The 22,165-nt window shown below is 36.7% G+C and overlaps 1 protein-coding gene across 10 annotated transcripts in view; it reads right to left on the reverse strand.

Annotated features, from left to right (window-relative positions):
- The window catches only part of Cacna2d1 (calcium voltage-gated channel auxiliary subunit alpha2delta 1), a 427,964-nt gene that overhangs the window by 141,929 nt on the left and 263,870 nt on the right, over positions 1-22,165 (reverse strand). For all 10 annotated transcript variants that reach the window (XM_063285606.1, XM_063285608.1, XM_063285607.1 and 7 more), the window contains 1 exon segment: positions 14,110-14,239. In XM_063285606.1, coding sequence (XP_063141676.1) covers positions 14,110-14,239 — 130 coding nt within the window.

Here is a 22,165-nt window from a genome sequence, read left to right on the forward strand (position 1 = left end):
AACCAGTTCACATTTTGGACTCTCAATAGAGTTTACGATAATATTTTCATTTTTATATTGATTTCCCCATTCTTGTGAGAGTTATACATAATTACAGCCAATTATTATTTTATTATCTATTTTCTATTTATCTACCTACCTGTCATTTATCATTTACCTATTTAAGAGTCATCTATCTATAGTCTGACTTAGAATATATTATTTTATTTATATGTGAGTACACTGTAGCTGCCTTCAGACACTTCAGAAGAGAGCATCCCATTACAGATGGTTGTGAGGCACCATGTGGTTGCTGGGAATTGAACTCGGTACCTCTGGAAGAGCAATCAGTGCTCCTAACCACTGAGCCACCTCTCCAGCACTGTCTTAGAATAGATGAAAGTGGGGCTTACTTTACAAAAGTTGTGGTAGATGTGGATTCTGCTTATCAGTAAATATTAAAACTGACCTGAGCAAAATTTAAAGTATATAAATGGTATCCAATTAAAATCGTTACATATCACTGTTTTTAAATTCAGCATTCAGTTTTATCATCTGGATAATTGAAGGATGCTCAGACTTCTCAAAAATTTTCAGAAACACTTATGTGAAAATATGTATCAAACTGTAATAAAGAATTCAGCCCTTTCAAGAACTAACATTTCTATTTTTTTTAATTTTTATTAGATATATTTCTTTATGTACATTTCAAAGGTTATTCCCATTCCCAGTTTCCTGTCCATAAGCCCCTATTCCCTCCCCTCCCTCTCCCCATACAGATATTCCCCCTATACATTCCCCTTATTGCCCCCACATAGAACTAACATTTCAAATAGCTCTGTTTCAATCATAAGTGAGTGATATACTAATATGATATATTGCATACTTTTTTCAGAAATAGATATCAAGGATTAAAAGCAATTCTTATTTATTAAATTATAATTTTTATTCCTTGAGATTACAATTATATCATTTCTCTTTGTCTTTCCTCCCTCCAAACATTCCCAATATCCCTCCTTGCTTTTTGTTTTCATTGATTGTTGTTATGTACACATATGAAATAAAATATATGTATGTAACATATATATTCTATCTCTCTATATATATCATTTATATATACACACATATATGCTGTAATGTATAACCATATATGTGGTATATATATATGTATATATATATATACATGTGTATATATATATCCTAACTACATAAAGAAATAGGATTAAAAAACTAGAAAACTAAAATATATATGAAGTTATTGGATATATGTATTCACTCACAGAATTGTGAATGAAACAATTCATATAATCACTTGCTTTTAATTTGAGGATAAAAAATTCAATGCTAAGTATCAGTAAGCTATGAAATTATCAATTTTATCCATTTTTCTATTTATTAAAAAGAATATTAAGCACGTGACCTGAAAATTATGCCATCAGTTTTCTGGTTATTTACTTCCTCTTGTTGACTTCTTTCTTTTATTTTGTTTTTAGCTTTGCAAGAAGTTGACAATTGTGGAGATGAGGAAATAAATTAATATGGGGTGAAAATATTCTTCTCCAGGTCAATAAGGAACAGAGATTTAGAAAAGGGGAAGTGGTGAGTCAACTTTACACATAAGCAATGGCATTCGCATCAACGACTGAGCCCTTTAAAATCTAAAGCCTTCCACCACCAATTCATGTTACACTTCTGGGAACTTTTGGCCCAACTCTCACCCTTGAGTATTCATGAAATTAATGATAAGTAAGTAGGAGAGAGAGAAACTGATTCTCATGACCAGGAAGCATAACATTGAGGAATGTCTTATGTCAGACTCCAGATACCAGTCAAAACAATTATTTTGATTATTTTTATATAATTGAAACAAAATTAGAAGAGTCTGGTATCAATACAAATATTCCACAACATCTGCAGAATGCTTCCAATGCCATATACTATTTTTCAGGAAGCTGATGGTGGTTTATGACTGTGAATGAGTGAATGAAAACACTTCTGAAATCCATCTCACCCTTTACAAAGCTTATGCTCTCACGCTTTTGAAATACAGTCTTTTTATCAGAAGACAAAGAGATCTTGAAATTCATAACTCACTTAAAAATCTTTCTCCATTTAGTGGAATATTAGAAATATTGTAAATGCATTTTTATCTCTAGTGAGACCTCAGTTAAGATTTTATCCATGAAGCAAAATGACAGATGATTTTAAAAGCCCTCAGCTCAGATTCCAGCCAGCCATTTCCTCTCCAATTGTCAGTCCCTTTTTAATTTGCTGTGAACAGTACTGTCAGTCTGCTGTGGGGGCTATTTTAATTTAAGATTTCATTATCTCTCTTCTCCAACCTCTGAATGGCTTGTCACTTGATATACCTATCATCAGAGCTAGCTGATGATACATCTGATTCCAGCTTCCAACTTATTGAGACATTGAATTGCACACATATAATTTTCCTTTCTTCCCTCTGTGGTTCCTTTTTAGAACCGAAGAAAACACAAAATTTCATTTGCACTCTCTGCTAGACAGTAACAAAATTGTAGCGTCAACCAGACATCTTACAAACCTCTGAATATCCGTTTAAAAATTTACAAACAATTTTCTCTGCAACACTGAGCTTCGTGAACCTTAACAATATGAATGGAGCAAATTTAGAAACCACGTTGTGTACCATCTGAGTTCTAGCACACAATAGACACTGGAAGCCTTGGTTCTGAGAGGTGATTATGAAAGGGCAGGTGGGAGTCCTCTTCAGTGAAATATACTATAGGAGGTGCTGGCACTTAGGCAATCTACATGTGCTGTTAACCTCAACAACAACAACAACAACAACAACAATAACAAGGAAACAATACAACATTGGTGAAAATGGTCCTAATAACAAAATTAGTTACATACGTTGATGCAGACTCTTGAAGTCACCTAAGTATTCTTGACTCACTCATTATTTTTTCAGTTGTGACTATTAAGGGCAGGACCTAGAGCACAAATGACAAATACTGAGCTACTCCTAACCTTATGTGCTGACTGTGAAGCACACTGAGAATGTCTTAAATATTGGTCAAATGGGAAAAATAGGAGAGAAAGGGCAGAGTGACATACAAAAGGGGCACAGTAAAACATTAATCCTAATTGTGGCCTGATTTGGTCTGGTGTCTTGCATCTATTAAGGTGGGGATGGTGCATACAGCACTGTCCTTTTTCATAAAGTCCACAAAGTAGGTCAGAGGGGTAGATCTAAAACCCTGTCTGAGAAACACAGGCATCTGGCATAGGTCAGAGATGCCAAATTTTTATTCAATGGAACTACAGAAAACAAGACCCCACCACTCACTAAATAGCAAGATCTCTCCTTAATAATCACTAAACACCTTAAGAATTTTAAAAACAAAACTAAGTTATGCTTTCAAAACAAACCTCAAATGAAACCTTGTATAAAATCATAACAATAAGTTTTTCAAAATAATGTTTGTCTAGGATAGAGAGGTAGCTCAGTGGTTAAAGCACGGGCAGCTCTTCGAGAAGACGTATGTTCTCTTTTTAGCATTTACATACAGCTAACAACTGTATAACTCTGGTTTTAGTGAACCCAATACCCTCTGCTGGCCTTCAGAGGTACCCAGCACACATGTAGTCCACATACATACATACAGGGAAAACTCAGCAATTAACATAAAATAAAACAAATAAATATTTGAAGAATGAACAAATTCAAACATTCCAAGATGATTCTAAAATACAACCTGTTTTTTTTTTTAACATGGACAGGCTATTATTATCTGCATAGATAACAAAATAACAATATACCAGAATGACTCATTGAGCACAGGATGCTGTGTTCAGAATGGAAATAGAAGCTGTCATGGTATTATGATATTAGTTTTTCTCTTCTTAAAAAAAGGTTGGTAACTGAATAAATTTATCTCATTTATGTACCCACTAAACAATATATAGAATTTCCCTATGAGATGTATTAATTTATTCATAACATGTATGTTCCTATCTGGTTTCCTGTCTAACTAGAAATATGAGTTTATCTATTAAGTTTGTTAGTATAAATACATTATGAGAATTGAATCACATCAATGTGAAAATCTGGAAATTGAGATTCAGAATTAAGTTCAGTGAAGTGGTAAATGCCATTCTTGGCCATATAGGAAGCTGGCATGAAGGTCGATTGAATACAGGCAGTCCATGCCACCCTTGGCAACAGTGTGAGATTTTTATGTCAAACCAAAGCAACAGCAGGAGCAGCAGCAGCAACAACAACAACAATAAAAACAACAACAAAACAATACATAACAGAAAAAAATCAATCCTGAATTAAATGCAACAAAGACTCTAACACATATCCACTGGGCATCCAAGTAGTTCTAAAGCATATGCCTGAAGGATTGAGGACAGACAGCTCTGAACCATATACACAGGGATAGTGGAGAACCAGTTCTAAAACATATAGTGCAGGAATGGTGTAAAAATAGTTCTAAACATAACAGCATGGGTGGAACAGAACAACCAAAATGACCTTTCCTTCCAGTTATATTTACTGTCTTAAGGTTTTCAGACTAAAGCAACTGTTCGGTCAAAGAAAATTGAATTCATTCTGCTTGGGATGCCACAACGAATATCACGACGTGATAGCTTAAACAACAGAAATCCATTTTCTCACAGCTCTGAGGACCAGTCAGTGCAAGGGTGAAATGTTTGTCAATAACATCTCATGTAGGGGTGTCTTCGTGGTGTCCTGATAGCCATCAACCCAAGATGACACATCTACCTGTTTATGCATAAAAAGTTAAGGAGGGGAGAGGAAAGAGGAAAGAGGGAGGAAGGGAGGAAGAGAGAGAAGATGGGAATTCCAAAGAAAGAGAGAGACAGGATCTTTCATCCCCTTCTTACAAAGGCACCAAACCTTTCAGGGGATCCTACAATTCTTATGAGCTCTTTTCCCCAAATGGCTTCATAAGCTCTTCCCCTCCAAGAATAGTCACATGGAGAGTTACATCTAAAGCATCTAAACTTTGGTGAAGAAACAGTTTAGCCCAGTGGGATTTGAAAAATCTACAATAAAACTAGTAATATGGATCGGTCTGCAATTGTGTGACTCAAAATAAATTACAAGATTGGCCTCTGTGTGATTAGAATAATACTATACCTTGGTCATTTGCATATCAGAAAGTGAGCGCATTGACGCTATCTGTGAACTTGCATATATTACCAAAAAACATCAATAGAGAGGGACAATAAAGGTAAGTACCAGCTTTATCTCAGAAGCAGAATTGCTTCTTTTGTGTCAGTTATTAAATATGGTCAAATTATCACAGCCCAAAATCTATGTTTGAACCTCAGGCTTGTCCTCCATATCCTTTTATGATGTCCCTCCAATTTCCCTGCTCTGTCGCTAATGAGGAGCAATACTAATTATTTAGCTAATCCTTTCATTACAATAGATGATCACTTTGCCACAGGAAGAATTGTTCTTTCAAGAGCGCCCTTTCCTAGCACTTAATCAGATTTCTGTTTGGATGATTCAGAATCAAGCCTTTCTAATTTAAATTGCGTTTTTTAAGAGATAAAAGCAAAGCCACTCTGCTAATATTAGAGCCATGGAAACATCTTACTGACAGTTCTTTAGCAACAGACATCTTCTATCACTTGGCATGAAACTGCTATATCATAGCACCATCCACCATGCATAACTGACACTTGCTGACAGGCAAACCCTCTGCGGAAACGAAATCAGTCAATATGATATATCAGTAAAACCACTATTCATATTGTACTTTTATTTAAATTCACATTTATGGGAAATATTAACTTACAATATTATTGCTTTGAAAAATGTAGCAGGTTGGAAAGTGGGGTGAACGTCCCCAACAAGATAATGAATGCAATAAGAAATCTGATCGTTGGGAGACACTTATCTGGGGTGCTTTCAGTGCAGCTAATAAAGTCAGGTTTTATGACTACAAGAAATTTAAACAAGAATAAGTCACCAGGTAGCAAAACCTGAACCAACCCTTTAAAAACTTGATTTAATTTCTAGCATGTTCAATGGCTAATCTATTCAAATGGACCTTCTTAAAATTATATGTCACAAAATAGATTTGGTAAAGTTTAGAGAAACATGCTAGTATTTTGAAAAAATTACCTTCTGTACTTATTTGGACAATAAGAGGACATGATCAAACTCCCATTTTAGAGTCTTGTATTTAACAAGGGAAATGTTAAGGACAAGCCAAAAAGTATGTCACTTCTTCTGCAGGTGAAGAGGCTGAAAATGAATTTGTATCTAACTCTTTCAAAACATCTTCTTGGGCATGGAGCAGTTAAAGTTGATGTAAAAAATGGTTTATTTCATCTTTGTGTCAGAGTTATACATGATGTTTCGAATGCCAGCATTTTAGGGGGGTGAATGGTTTTCTGAATATTTGCATTTTAGAGGAAAATTCTCAGTATAAATAGTCTGTGAACGGTAAATCGGTTTTAATGTCTAATTTACTACATAAACTATTTGAGCAATCAGTAAACTTAGAGCAGATGAGTAATGGAAAATTAACAGACATGCATTGTTTTAGAAATCCTTCAGAAATGAGTTTGTGTGGTTTGCTCAGATTCTAAAACAATCTAACATGTTAAGTAGTTTCTATACTGTGGGTTCTTTCTTGCCTCCATTTTACATTGTATAATTATTTATTGCTAATATATGGAAAGTAGACAAATATGTGGATATCAGAGTTACACATGATATTCTTCCCAAACATCTCAATTCCGCAGTGTTTTCAGTTTAATCCACTTACAATTTTAGACACAGTTAGATATTTTTTCTACCAGTGTTACCAATTTAGCCACACTGCAAGTTTCCTCAAATTGTTTAGCACCTCCATATTGACTCTGTGTGAAAGACTGATAACCTTGCCTTAGTCTTTCAAGTGAACTTCATCTGTAGTTATCTTTCTATTTTTCTCCTTTCATGTAATTCAGAATGTAATTTTGTTTTCTTGAAACTGAAAGTGACATGCGTCGATGTGTTTTTATCTTTTCCATCATTATGATACACACAACAAATTTAAAGTTATTTTCCTCAGAAAGCATTCTAGAAATTAATCAATGTGAAGCATTTTCTTTTTTGTAAAATGGATTTTTCCAAGGACTAGTATGATTTTAGACCTCCCATTGTACCAACATTTATGAATTCTACAATCAATCATCTGTTTCATTTTTTATAATACTCTTTAAATGTTCCAATATTGCTGTATCACTTTACTATCTATGATATTTAGACTCATGTGTTTTACCTGTAACATGACTCTCCTTTAACAGTCTTAGGAAGGCTTCTGTATTTTAAAGACTCATGAACTTAATGCCAAGGTATGTCATAATTCACTTTGTTATTTAGAACTTTTAAATTTTCACAGGAATAGCAAATATTATCTATCATTTTCAGTGCTCAAGACTCAGACAGCCTGCTTTACCTGAGCTTGACAATGAATTTGAATGTTAATGTTTAATCTTATAAAATAGTATCATCCACTTGTTGATTTAAGAAAACAAGTTGCTTATGACAAATGTAAATTAATAATTAGTGAAGTTAACTATCTATTTATCCATATATCTGTCTGTCTGTCTTTCTGTCTGTCTACCTACCTACCTACTTATCTATCTAATCTATCTATCTATCGATCGATCGAATCTATGTATCTATAATCTACCTACCTTTCTATCATCCATTCTGAAGTAGGAATTTACTAGATTCCCAGGGCTGGTCTGTAATTCAAAATTTCAAATTATCCTTTTATCTACCACTCCCTAGTAGCTGAGAGAACAAGTATTTGCCAGCAACTTAGCTCAGTATTCAATGGTGTACATTCTTTTGAGTTGTAACTTTCAGAACAGTTTAACTTACTTTCTACAGAAGACTGGGGATGCATCTTTATACTGTGCAATTAGTATAGTACATGGCAACTCAAGACAGGTAGCTATAGCCTTTTAACTCAAGGTAAATATGAATTAGGATAAGCTATGTTAAGTGTTGATAATTATTAGTAGTTTAAAACTTCAAAATAGAATACAATTCCTTAAGATATTCATGTTTCAACGACACTAACATCTTCGTAACAAAATTGTGTTCAAACTTTCCCATTACTAAAGTTGAAACAGTGATTGCCTTACTTAAACTCTAGGGCACATGTAGGACAAAATTACATGGTACTTGAAAGTGTTATGCAAACTTAAATTCTGTTCTTTTTTTTTTCCATAGCTAGAGAGTCTCTCATCTTTATTTGTGTGATTCATCACAAGAATTGGATTCATCCTTAATCAGAAAAAAAAATGACAAAATTCTCTTTCAGAAATCATTTTAAATCAAAAATTTTAATTTTCAAAGAAAGTATTTACTCTTCATTTCATCTTATATAAAAATGCAGATTTAAACATTTTCAAGACTGAAGTGTGATCAGAGAAGATCACTTCCTAGAACCATTTTCCAAAATCTCTTCCTCTTGAGTGAAATGGAGATTTACACCCTTGATTTCCACAGGAAGAAAACCTGATGCACTAGACCCGGAAGGAAGTACTCACTTAGTACAATGGTTTCCGGTTCTTGGTCTGTTACACTACAGCCCTTTCTATGTTAAGTAGATTCCTATTCACATCCCTTACTCAGCTGTTATGGGACCTGATCTATGTAGAGTATTTTCTTTTTACTTAATTGTTAAATTTTTTTATTCTTTTTTCGTAGGGCAGGGTCTCACTGTGTGGCCCTGGCTGGTCTGGATCTCACTATATAACCCACAAGTTGACCTCAAACTCGTGGGTCTCCATCTCTCTAAAATGCTGGATTAAGCAGCTGTCATTACCATAACAATTTTTAAAAAAAAATAAAATAAAATGATGTATGGGGCTGGAAAGATGGCATGGCTGTTAAGAACATTTGCGGCTCTTGCAAGGACCAGGGTTCAATTTCCAGTACTCAAGTGATGGCCCACAACCATTTGTAACGCCGGATTCAGAAGATCTGTGGCCTCTTCTTGACTTCAAAGATGTTAAGCAGGCGCATGATACACATGCTTGCCTTTAAGCAAAACACTATACACATTCTTCACAAACTATATTTATAAAAACCATACATTTTATTAAAATAATATAAATCTATAAAATAGTCTAAGATACTCTGTAAACTTGACCCTGAGTAATTAAAGATTCGGTAAATTCTTTGATCAAAACAACTCTGGGAATTGGGGATGTATCTCAGTGGAGGAGCGCTTGCCTAGTGTGAGCTTGATCTCTGTCACTGCAAACACAAAGACAGGAATAAACAAACAAAAGGGAAAACTTATCAGCTGACACAATTCAGAGCTTGTTTTTGTTTATGTTCTAAATGAGATCCTGAAATTAAGGAGTTTGGATGCAAAACGAAACATAGTAACCAGTGAAATTCCCCAGACTGAGAAACCTTAGCTGGCACTCTAATTAAAGCTACAATTCTGAACATTTGAATATATAATCAAATGAAAATAATATCATTTCGATTCAAAGGACTTTAAAACATAATTTCCTTTGGGAAATTCGAACATGAGATTGCTTCTGAGATTTAGCCACACAGATGCCTTTGAGCGAAGGAAGGCCCTGGTTAAGCCTTCAATTAGACTGCATTTCCATATTCACGGGAGCCACAACTGCCCTCCAAATCCCGCTCATTCCAAACAAGTGACTGATGACTCCTGGGACTCAGAGACTTTTCCAGATCTTGTTGACATTTCTAATTTGACTCCTGCCATTCGCTCCTGCAGCACAAAGGCTGGCTGTGAACTGTAAAGGAGTAAGGGCCACAGGAGGCTGGCATCACATTGATGGAATATCAGCAAAAGAGGAGGCAGCATTAACAGAAGAGTGAGGCGTGAGGCAAAGCAAATGATCCAAGTTTTGAGCTTTTCTTTTCTTTCCAAAGCATGGTCTATCCCGACTACTACCTTGAGAGGTTTAAAAACATAAGCATTTATCTCGTTAATTTTCAAGCTAATAACATTCTTATGGATGACCTTAAAAATTATTTTCTATGGATGTTTACAAATAATTTATTCTGAGTTGGAAACAAAACTATGCGTATGCAGCAAAAATTCTTGAAAAATTTAGATAACAGTGTATGGTGCGTAAAAAAAAATTAATACTTTTCAAAATGCATTCCTTTCCTTATTTATCAGGTTTCACATCTCTTCTGGATTAAAATATATTAAGAATCTATTTAGATAAGGCCTTATATTAAGACTTTATTTGACTGAAAATTAACAAGAGCATAAGAACAAGAAATGAGGGACAGGGGAGAAAGGCTTTGCCTAAAAGGTCCCAGCACAGGGACCTCAGTTTGGATCCTCGTTACTCAGGGAAACGCCAGGCATGGTAACAAGCAAATCTGGAAGTCCAGCACTTGTCAAACTGGGTATGAGGGGAAATGGTGATGGCTCTCAGGAGCCCACTGGATACCCAGGCTAGCTGAATTAATGGGCTCAGGTCAGTGAGAAACCTGTCTCAAAAAACAAAAAGGAGAGTGATGGAGGGCAATAAGGAACTCTAGCTTCTGGCCTTTATATACACAGGAGCACATATGTGTGCACGAGTGTGCTTGTGCACACACACACATGCACACACACACACACACATACACACACACACACACACACACACAAGTACTTCCCTCAAAAGAGTGAGAACCAGAGCTCAGGTAAAAATATTGAGCATAAGTGGTGTGAGACTATAATTTCGTACAGGGCTGGTAGATACAGAAAGATCACTCATGGGCTATTCTAGCCTACTTGGTGAGCTTCCAGGCCAGTGAGAAGTCTTGTCTCAAAGAAGATAGTCCTTCTGAGAATAATACCATGGGTGTCTTCTGGCCTCAACATATCTATACACACAAATAAAGACATTGGTAAGAAAGTGAAGTTTTCCAGAGGACCTTTGTTTGGCTCCTGACACCCTCCTTTGATGGCCCATCATCCTAACTCCAGGGGATGTGGTATTCTCTTAAGACTTCTGTGGCCACCCTCACGCATGTGTACATACACATACACAGGCAAAAACACACAGAAAATCGAAAATAGCCAAGTAAATCTTTAAAATGGAGAAATGAGTATTACTCCTCTAATGTGTCTGATTTTTTTTTTTTTGTGACCAATGTCGTTCTGTAATTATCAAATGCCAATCTATAGAATTTATAGGGTGACATTCTCTTTACAATAAATGCCAGACAGGGCTCTTACTGAGGTACAAATGGATATGTGTAGACGGAATTTCACCAGCTTTATTCAGGCATCCATGTTTTGGTCTATTTATCTCCCATAAAGAATTCATGTGTGTATATATGTATATGCTAAAGAAAATAGGCCATGGGATTTGACTGTTTTGTGAAAAACCACTGGCTGAGAGTATCTTTTTGTCATTCATAAATTACTGAATATAAGTAATGGGGGAAGATGTGAAATACCAGACAGGAAAGCAAACACAATTATGGGAGGTTTCTAACAAGGTAACAATATACAAGGTAGCATCCGATTCCTCAACCAGTCATGCTAGTACCATGCTGTACTCTCTTAAGACTTCTGAGACTACCGTCACTCGTGTGGTATATCCACATACACAGGCATAAACACATGCAGAATTAAAAATAGCTAAGTAAATCTTCTAAAATGGGAAATGAGGGTTCTCCTACAGACATGTTGGTATAGTTGAAATAGTACCCACCAGACTCACAGACAGCTGATAAAATAAAATAAAATAAAATGAACAAAATACCAAAACAATTTGATTCACAGTTTTATATCCTTACAGGTTATTTTTTTTCATTGTAGACGCAAAGACAGACACAAAATCGTTACACATCAGCTGATGATAGTAAAACTGAAACCGTATAAAGTAAAAAAAAAGTTTAAAAAAGTTGAGGAGCATTGCTACGGATATGAGCATTACCTAAGTCCTGTTTTTTAAAAAAATATACGTATATGTATGTATATGCACAGATACATAATTTTATTTTTACTTTATGTGTGGGAATGTTTGCCTGCATGTACACCTGTGTACCATGTACATGACTCTTCTCTGTGGAAGTCGGAAGAAGTTGTAAGATACCTTGGAATTGAAATTACATGATGATTGCGAACTGCCATGTGGGTGCTGGGAACTAAACCTGGGTCCACTACAAGAGCAGCAAAGTCTCTTAACTGCTAAACCATCTCTTTAGTCCCAAGAATCTAATAAAAGTAATTCCAACAATCAAAACTGTGACTTGAGCACAGGGACCCCAATGGAGGAGTTAGAGAAAGGACTGAAAGAGCTGAAGGGGTTTGCAACCCCATAGGAAGAACAACAACATCAACCAACCAAACCCCCACAGAGCTCCCAGGGACTAAATCACCGGAGTACACATGGACAGACCCATGGCTCCAGCTGCATATGTGGCAGAGGATTGTTGGGCATCAATGGAAGGAGAAGTCCTTGGTCCTCTGAAGGCTTGTTTCCCCAGTATAGAGGAATGACAGAGAGGTGAGGTGGGAGTGGGTGGGTGCGTGGAGGAGCACCCTCATAGAATCAGGGACTTGGGGGTGGAATAAGGGGTTTGTGGAGGGGAAACCCGGAGAGGGGATAGCATTTGAAATGTAAATGAGTAAAAATATCCAATAAAAAAATAAAAAATATAACTATAAAGAAATTAAAAAAACAGAAAAAGAAAAACTCTTTGGAAGTAATGTGAATTAGATGAGAAAGATGTTATTTTAATTGCCATGTGGTAATAAGCTCTATGCACACAACTCTTTTCTCTCAGGAAGTAAGAAAAATCATGTGATTCAAATTCTAAAAGAACTGATACACTGAAGAAAAAAAGTATGTGTCTTTAAAACAAACAAAAGGAAAAACAGGGCTGAGGCTCAGTGTGTGTGACCGCCTGGGTGCCACCACCAGCACCCCAGCAGGAAACAAAACCAAAGGGAAGTAAATGAATAATATAAGCTAATAAAAGAGGAAATACACGTCATACCAAGACGCATGCTCCCGTCCCATGTTTAAAGCAGCCTCAGAATAAATTTACCAAAAAAAAAAAAAAAAATGTAATTTACAAAGATTACTTACACAGTTTTTTTCATCCTAAATGAGGAAGGAGGCTACTAACGGCAAATCCTGACCTGAGATTACTTTGAGTTTGGTATTGTTTTGGAATGTAAAATATATTGTTACTTTATCCTCGAACGGCCTTTCAGGTCTGTAGTCTTAACTCCGTTTTACTTACGTGAAAGAGTTTTCTGAGAAACCTGAAAGATCCAGTTGAGAAAATACTACTACTAAGGTTTAGATGTGAACTTGTGCAATCTGGCTTCTGATTTTACACAATTTCACGTCCACTTTGGATACTTGATACCTTCTATAGTTTTTCCAATTTGTGGGAATATAAGAAATATATTTTTAAAACGCATCATGGGTTTTTCCTCTTGCTTTTCCTTTATGCAGGACAGGAAGACAGGAGGCACAGAAAGGCATTTAGGAAATGGGCTACAGAATAACATGGAAACCCAATTCTGTGACTGAGGCAAGACCACATCCTTGGAGTCTCCTTTGGAAAAGCCTTCCCTATTTAGAATCCTTAGATCTACCCTCATTAATGTATGGAATGCCCAGAACAAACATGGGCTTCTCCCAGTTTCTTTCTTAATGCTTACCTTTCTCCCTTCCATAAGGAGAAGCCAGCTTAACTCAGAGTCCAAGCCAATGGTGTCATTTTTTCTTAAGGCAATTTCCTTTCCCCAAAGGAAAATTTATTTGTGTCTTAGCCCACAATACTTAGGGTGTTTTTAATCTGCTCTAGAATAAAGAGAAGAAAGCCACACTGACTGACGGGCATGGTAACATAAATATAGCAAAAGTGAGCAGCCACAAAAACCAATGACGCTAACAAAATGTCATTGGCAGTGTGGCTTTCTACAGACTGAACCTAGGGTAGGCCTTATATACTAGCGTAGCACTCTACTACTGAGGTTTGGCTCAAGCACAGACTCACCCCAGCTTCTCACTCACACCTATTTTTTTCCCCGTATAAGACATGTCAGATACGCTCAGCATCCCAACAGTTCTTCACAGTCATTTACTTACAGCCCTCATAGATGTCCGTGGGAATATGGACCGCTGCATGTTGATAGGATATCTGGCGTCCAAAATTAGCGTCTTCGATGAAAACAGGTTTAATCCGTTGGCTGCCTGACTCACTCTCATTTCTTTCAGGCTGTATAGGAAAGGAAAGGTATGGAAATAAACAACTTTATAAAACAGGCTAACAAAACTATTCATATTCACTTTCTTGTCTGCTCACAGTATATATTCTTTAAAAGATAGAGGTATATTTTTCAATATGGTACTGTGACTAAATGCTTATATAAATTCTATAGCAGTCACACTAAATGCTCATATTACCCAATTAAAAGTAAGTTATCTCCCCGTTACTTCAGGTTGGAAGCATTCCAGAATCATCTTGAGCGCTCTCTTAAAACACATTTTGAGATGCACACTTAAAGCACAGGTAAGTGTCATGGGGCAATCAAATCTAAATTATCCGCTTGGAATGAATTTCAGGATTTACACAACTAAGCTTATGCCAGGCAGCTGACAATGATTTATCAAAAGAGTAGCACTCATTAGGAGAGTAAGAGAGAACTGAAAGACCATTGCTGTAGGCTGTTTGTTTTCTTCACTTTTACAACTTCTCTATGTGAATCAGGCTTGTTTTAAAAAGAGAGCATACAAAAGAGGAAGAGAACCATTACAGTTCTAAACACAATTAAATCCTAACTCAGTTCTCTCAAATAGGCATCAGGATTCCATAAATAATAATACAAGCCAACGATGTGAGAATTAAAATCAAAGGTTAATTTCCTGTCCTTTGACCTCCCTAATTGTGCCTGCGATAGTGTTATTTTCTTATTCCCTGGGCATAAAACTATCCGCTCTGCTTCTGTAACTTAAAAAAAAATAATTTATTTATTTATTATATATAAGTCCACTGTAGCTGTCTTCAGACACACCAGAAGAGGGCATCAGATCCCATGACAGATGGTCGTGAGCCACCATGTGGTTGCTGGGAATTGAACTCAGGACCTCTGGAAGAGCAGTCAGTGCTCTTAACCGCTGAGCCATCTCTCCGGCCCCCTTCTGTTTCTTTCTTTCTTCCTTTCTTTCTCTCTTTTTCTCTTTCTTTCTTTCTTTCCTTCTTTCTTTCTTTCTTTTTTTTTTGCCTTTTTTTGCCTTGCATATTAAATAGTTTCTCAACTTACATATATTTTTTATAATCTCTTCCCTGTTTTCTAAGTTTAAACTTATATTTTCAGTTCCTTTTGTGGGAAATGTTTTATATCTTCCAGAGGCATTAAATAAATAGGAATAAAAATCTATTTTAAATACAGTACACAGAAAAGTCCCCACATTCATTAGCACATGGCAGTGGTGTACCTAACAAGCAACAGGGAGAATTAGAAGGAACAATCAGAAAATGCCATAAAGCAGCTGATTGAATGTTGTAAGAACAAAAACTCAACAGGATGGTAAAGGGTTTGCTATCTTTCATGTTCATGCTATCGCTACATCATGTAATTCTTTATTATTCTATTGTTTGAAAAAATGTAACCCACCAGATAATATGTCGGTATCCTCAAATACTGAGACAGACACACATTATTATCTGGACCATGACAGAGACCATTTAGACACAAATCTTAGCAACATAGACCTTCACAGTGACTCTGAACTCCCATGCAATCCTTCATTATGCGGTGAAATGAGTTTAATAAGCCATGGTGACATTATTTAGCCATAATGAATCATTACTCATGACGACTGGCATCAGGACATATGCACATAAACGTATCTATTCAGGAGTTTCACCAAAACGCTGGTCTTTGATAAAGTTGTTTGAAAGCAGAAAATGTTTTCATTCAGGGAAAGCCACAGATATATGGATTTAGTAATAACAAACAACTTATGCATTAACAAGAGTCATGCTTGAAGTGAAAATATCCGAATGACAGAATCACACAGAGAAGACAAGAGAAACAGGGGATTCCTGTGAGAAACCACAAAGCGACATATGGCTTAGCCTAAGAAAAGTCACCTCTACCTTGACCATGAAGAAAAAGAGTGTGATTGAAACAGGAGTTTGCTTTTCTTAGGTTTTAATATCAAAATGAACACATTCTTAAAAGATCACTCTTGGATACTATTGACTGACTGAGACAAGGGGGTATTAAGAAAACCAGAACCTGTGCTAGTAGCACGGCCGTGAAGAAAACACTCAGCCGATGAACGGCATCCCAGCGTGCCTCGCCATGAGCATGCTGAGTGCAGAGTTACTCTAGTTTAACGCAGCAGTGCAGAAGGAACAAGGCCCCAGCAGCCCTCTCAGTCAGTGCTTTTAGAGCACAGGCTCTCAAGCTCCACCTGTGACCTGTGACATCACAAAGGACATGGCAACTGCCCAGGATTTTAACAAGTCTAGAGGAAATGTAGGTTGGAATATCTTCCTGTAAATTACCAGTGGGTTAAACTAGGTTCATGTGATGTTTCAGGAGAAATTAGGGTTGGCAATAAACATAACAAACATAATAGCAGATACCTCAAATTTGTTAACCTCCATGCATTATATCCCTGTATCATGTATAGATAATAGATGAGGATAAATGGTAACACCTCTTAAGTATTTTTTAAAAGAACATTCTTTGGAGGCAGTGCATGGTTTAGCTTCTCTGCAAATGAGCTGGGGAAAATGGTGCGTACCACCCACACATCGGATAGAGGGCTGATGTTATAAAGACATAAAAATTCCAAACACTAGATATCAAGAAAACAAATAACCCATTTAAAAATATGGTATGGTACAGAACTGAACAGAGAATTCTCAAGGAGGAAACTCAAGTGTCTGAGAAGCAAAGATATGAGCATAATCTGTGATGGTTTGAGTAAGAATGACTCCATAGACTTGTGTGTTTCCATATTTGGCCATAGGGAGGGCACTGTCAGGAGATGTGGCCTTGTTGGAGGAAGTGTGTCACTGTGGGGTAGGGCTAAGAGGTCTCATATGCTCAAGCTATAGCCAGTATGGAACACAGTCCCATTTTACTGCCTGCAAGTTGTACAACTCTTTGCTCTTCCAGCACCACGTCTGCCTGCACACTGCCGAACTTCCCACCATGACGATGAGGGTTAGGTGATTTTCTCTGACTGAACCCAGACCCGGCAGTCCTCTGCTGTATATGTGTTGGGGGCCTCATGTCGGCTGATGTGTGCTGCCTGGTGGTGGCTTAGTGTCTCAGAGATCTTGGGGGTCCAGGTTAATTGAGGCTGCTGGTCCTTCTACAGGGCAGCCCTCCTCCTCAGCTTCCTCCAGCTTTTCCCTAATTCAACCACAGGGGCCAGCAGCTTCTGCCCTTTGGTTGGGTGCACCTATATGCATCTGACTGTTTCAGCTGCTTGTTGGGTCTTTCTGAGGGCAGTCATGACAGGTCCCTTTCTGTGAGTGCTCCAAAAAGTGACAGGCCTTGACACTGCCACACACCCCCGCACACACACCGGCTGGATTCCACTTTAGCCTATTGCTGCACCTCCTTTTCCTCTTTGCTTCACCGTTTTTAAGCTTACTATCGTGTAGGTTCTAACTTCCATGAAAGAGATATCCCAAAATATTCTAGATGCCATTGTAAAGCCCATAGGCAGACTTTGAATGTTTGCCTTTATTAAATTAATTAAATTAAAGGAAATAAATGGCCTCGTAAATTTGAAAAAAGCAAAAGAAATAACAGCATAATTTTCAATATGGATAATTTTTCAAACTTCGCATTACTGCATGCATCTAAAATATAGTAACAGAAAATACCACTGTTTCTCGTGCCTCTTTTTTTGTCTAGATAAATCAAAATAATTTCATCAATATGAGAGAACTTTTATTTTATTGCGTTTAACACACTGAAATTATTGTTCATTATAACATCAAAACTACCATTGTACTTATAGGATTGCAGAAAATAGTTTAATTGAAATGTATGCTAGCAATGTAGCAATTAACATAGAGGGGACAATGCATAGTTCCAATATGCTAAATGCTATATTATATTCTTAATATATCTGTATTTATCAGATCATGTAGGAGATGGAACAGCATTTGTCTTTAACTTTTTCACTAAACATCTAAAATAAGCATATTTCCCTTTGTATAAGTCTGTACAGGGAAACTGAACAAATGCATTCTTAAATAGAATCAGATATACTTTGTAAAACACATGAGCAAAACACAAGATGTTCAATCCTTAGACTGATGCCATGATAATTTAGATTTTGAAATAGGAAGTAGGTCATGTAAAAACAGAAGGGCATGCTGATAGCTGGTTAGTTCATTCAACTCTACTCACAGGGCATATCTGAATGTTCCAATAATTACATGGTAAAATACTCCTGTATATGTACTATATTAAACTCCATATTCCAGTAACTGATGTTTATAACATGAGCTTGATTTGAAAATATGCGTTGCTTGCTCAATATAAAACTATATTTGGAGCAACATGTTCATATATTTATATATCTTACCTACGATTGAGGGAGAGTTCAGTTACTTTATTCAAGTGAGAATGGATGTATTCTGACCTACAAATTTGCTTGCAGTTTCACTCTCTATCTTTCCTCTCTTTCTTTTGTCTCTTTGCCTCTCTCTCTCTCTCTCTCTCTCTCTCTCTCTCTCTCTCTCTCTCTCTCTGTGCTGTGTGTGTGTGTGTGTGTGTGTGTGTGTGTGTGTGTGTGAGAGAGAGAGAGAGAGAGAGAGAGAGGGTGCACAATGTGTGTATGAAATCAGAACAACTTGGGAAAGTTCTCTTTTTCTCAAAACGCTGGACCTCTTAATCACAGGTTGTTAGGTCGTGGGAACAAGCACCTTATACATAGTGAGGCATTTTCTGGACATATTCTTCATAATTTTTAACTAATTAAATGGATATTTTATTAAATGTAACTGAAGACAATGTGGTGAGTGAAATAAGACAAGTAAAACAGTGTAACGTGAAATTTTATTCATATGTGGAATCTAAAAATACTGACTTTGTAGAAATGAGAATCAAGAGGTGGCTGCCCAGGCCCTGGGAAAGTAGGTGATCTGTGAAATATATTGGTTAGTTCCCACCTGCTAGGGTTATATTTGGCACGCTTCTACAGGAGGCTACACTTGAACAGCGGAGTATTCTTAGATGGCAAGACTGTTTCAATTCTTTAATAACTAAATGTTAAATATGTAAGCTATTAAAGGATATTTAAAGTCTTCACAATGAAGAAAGCTTGATATGATTGGTAATTCAACCTGATTAAAACAGTACACAATATAGACAGGTATTCAAAGCAGCCAGTAGTATCCCTTTAATATGTATTTTTCAATGTTTTCAACATTATTTAAACACTTCTAAAGGGGAAATATATATTTTTTTCTCTTGATAAAGATAGGTCATATCTGGGCCTCAGTAACTCTCATATCAGGCATTAGAAATCACCTGTGGTAAATATTCTTTTTTTTTTTTCCTTTTCTTTTTTCGGAGCTGGGGACCGAACCCAGGGCCTTGCGGTTGCTAGGCAAGTGCTCTACCTCTGAGCCAAATCCCCAACCCCATATTCTTTTAATTCTACTATTCAATTTTATGTCATGATAAGGCCCTTTTAAGGTGTTCTAACTTAAATGAAAGTTAAATTTCAGAAAGATAAAGTTTGCATCACTGTAGAAAACAAATGTTGAAAATAGGGATGTGGACCAGCTCCTTTGCAATAACCCTGCACCCAAGGTCCCACTGCAGGTCGACACCAGCTAGTGAAGCCCGGGGGCTGGCACGGCATGCACACCGGCATCACACTGGATGAAAGCCTTAAAGCCCAGCAATCTCGCTTTCTTTAAAATAACAATAATTTGCTACACGCAGTAGAGCTCTGAACCTTAGGTGATGCATACAACATAGGACAAATGTCTTGCATTATTAGAACCCAATCCAAGCACGTGATAGTCACTATGGAAATATATCTTTTAAAACTTTTTTTTAACTTATTTATTCCATGTATGGGAGTACACAGTCACTAACTTCAGACACACCAGAAGAGGGCATCAGATCTCATTACAGATGGTTGTGAGTCACCATGTGGTTGCTGGGAATTGAACTCGGGACATCTGGAAGAACAGGCAGTGCTCTTAACCGCTGAGCCATCTCTCCAGCCCATCGAGATATATCTTAATTTAGAGGAACAACAACAAAACCTTCCAGAGAAAATAAAATGACTCAGCTGGTACACAGGAGCAGCTACGGTTTCATCTTCATGTATTATAATCGAGGATTCTGAGTTTGCCAACACATTGGCTTGTAATAAAGACTTCATGTTATAAGATTAGTATTAAAATGTTAGGAAATAAACTTAAAGTTTAATTCTTTAAAAAAAATTACAACAGATTCCATGACCATATGATGTATATAACCCTGTCACCTTCTAGAATCAAACCTATTTCTATAAAATGAAATCATGAACCATGCTTCTAAAGAGACATTAAATAAAATGCCGTGCTAGGAATAGTTTTAAAGTGGACAAGACTACCAAGAAGAAACAAATAAATGTGCAAGGGAGCTCTGCAGACTGGCTAAATGTCCCAGACTGGTCAAAACTTTTAAATGATCAATAAAATAAAATGAAGCAAAAAAAAAATCAATTCCATTTAATGAGCTATCTAGGTTGTGCTTTTTATAAATTTAGATTATAGTCAGAGTCACATATCTCAGGATGGGTGATAGGATTTGGAACGGTCTGATTTACTTCTGTACGCTCAGGGAATTCAGGATAGAGTGCAAGTTGCTGGCACAACTCAGACCACTAGGGCAAGCACTCCACTCTCTTCAGGGAGTTGGAACACTTACAGGACAGATGTCTCCAGAAACTAAACTAGTGGGCTAAGTAAATATCTGCTCTACAGAAAACTTTAAACAGTAGATATCCAGGTAATTATTTATTTGGTGGTGTTTTCTATTTTCGTAATTTCTTAGTATTCAGAACCCAAAATAATATCGACATGGACACTAGATTTGTATTCACTTCCATTTTTTCAAAACTTTTGGAGATTCGCCTGTGGATTTTATTTAGCATATGGATTGGTTTGGGCAAAACAAAAGCAAGGGTCAGTATCCCAGACCAATTCCCATTCAGCGTGATTAATTTCACACACACACACACACACACTCACTCTCTTTTTTGTGGCAAAATCACTTCGCCAACGTAAAATGTGTTGTGATAGCCTCCATACTGTGATGTGATTACATGCATTAACATTTCTGAATTGCATAATATAACCAAAGTGTTTCTAAATGTTTTACGTTACCTGTACTGTTTTACTTCTACCTGTTTTACAGAATACATGATGAAAAAAAGAAGAGACCATGTGGCTTTGATAGTATAAGCTCAGGAAGGGCAGGGGAGTGATTCACAGCTGGGTGGTAGTACCCACTGAACAGCCTACAATTTCTATGGGTGGATGCAGACCGATCACACAGATATACCTTGATGTTTAGACAGGCAAATGGAGTTACATTCTCAGATTTTGTAAATGGAAATCATACACTTTTCTTTTTAATTTTAACGAAAACAGCAGAAACAGGAAGGATACTGAGCAGGAGCCCCTTAAGATGGAGCCCGATATCCGCAGCACTACAGTGGAGGCATTTTCTACCAAGCCAGCCATGAGTTATAAGCTTCCAGAACACTGAGGAAGGAAGGCCACTTGCTCCCTAGGAAAGGAACCTGCTAGGTGAACCTCCTTTTAAAATAATTACAGAGCATTCAATTTGTGGTCAGTTAATGAGAGAAGCGAGTATGTCTACATAGATTGGAAGAGTTTAACTCTGTGTGGCCAGATAGTCCTATTTCCGGCAAGACTTGCACCTTATACTTCTAGGAGAACTGTCACTAGTCAAACAATTAAATCAAGTTATACTGTCATTTCTGTTTCAAATCACGACTCTAAATGTACTCTATAATCCCTGCTGGACATCCATTTCATACCTATTGTGGACACTGCTTCCTTACCCCCCTGGCTATCAGTAGATATTTATTTTATAGCTTCAAGGTATATATATATATATATATATATATATATATA

This window comes from Rattus norvegicus, chromosome 4, assembly GCF_036323735.1.
Source record: "Rattus norvegicus strain BN/NHsdMcwi chromosome 4, GRCr8, whole genome shotgun sequence".
Lineage (NCBI taxonomy): Eukaryota > Metazoa > Chordata > Mammalia > Rodentia > Muridae > Rattus > Rattus norvegicus.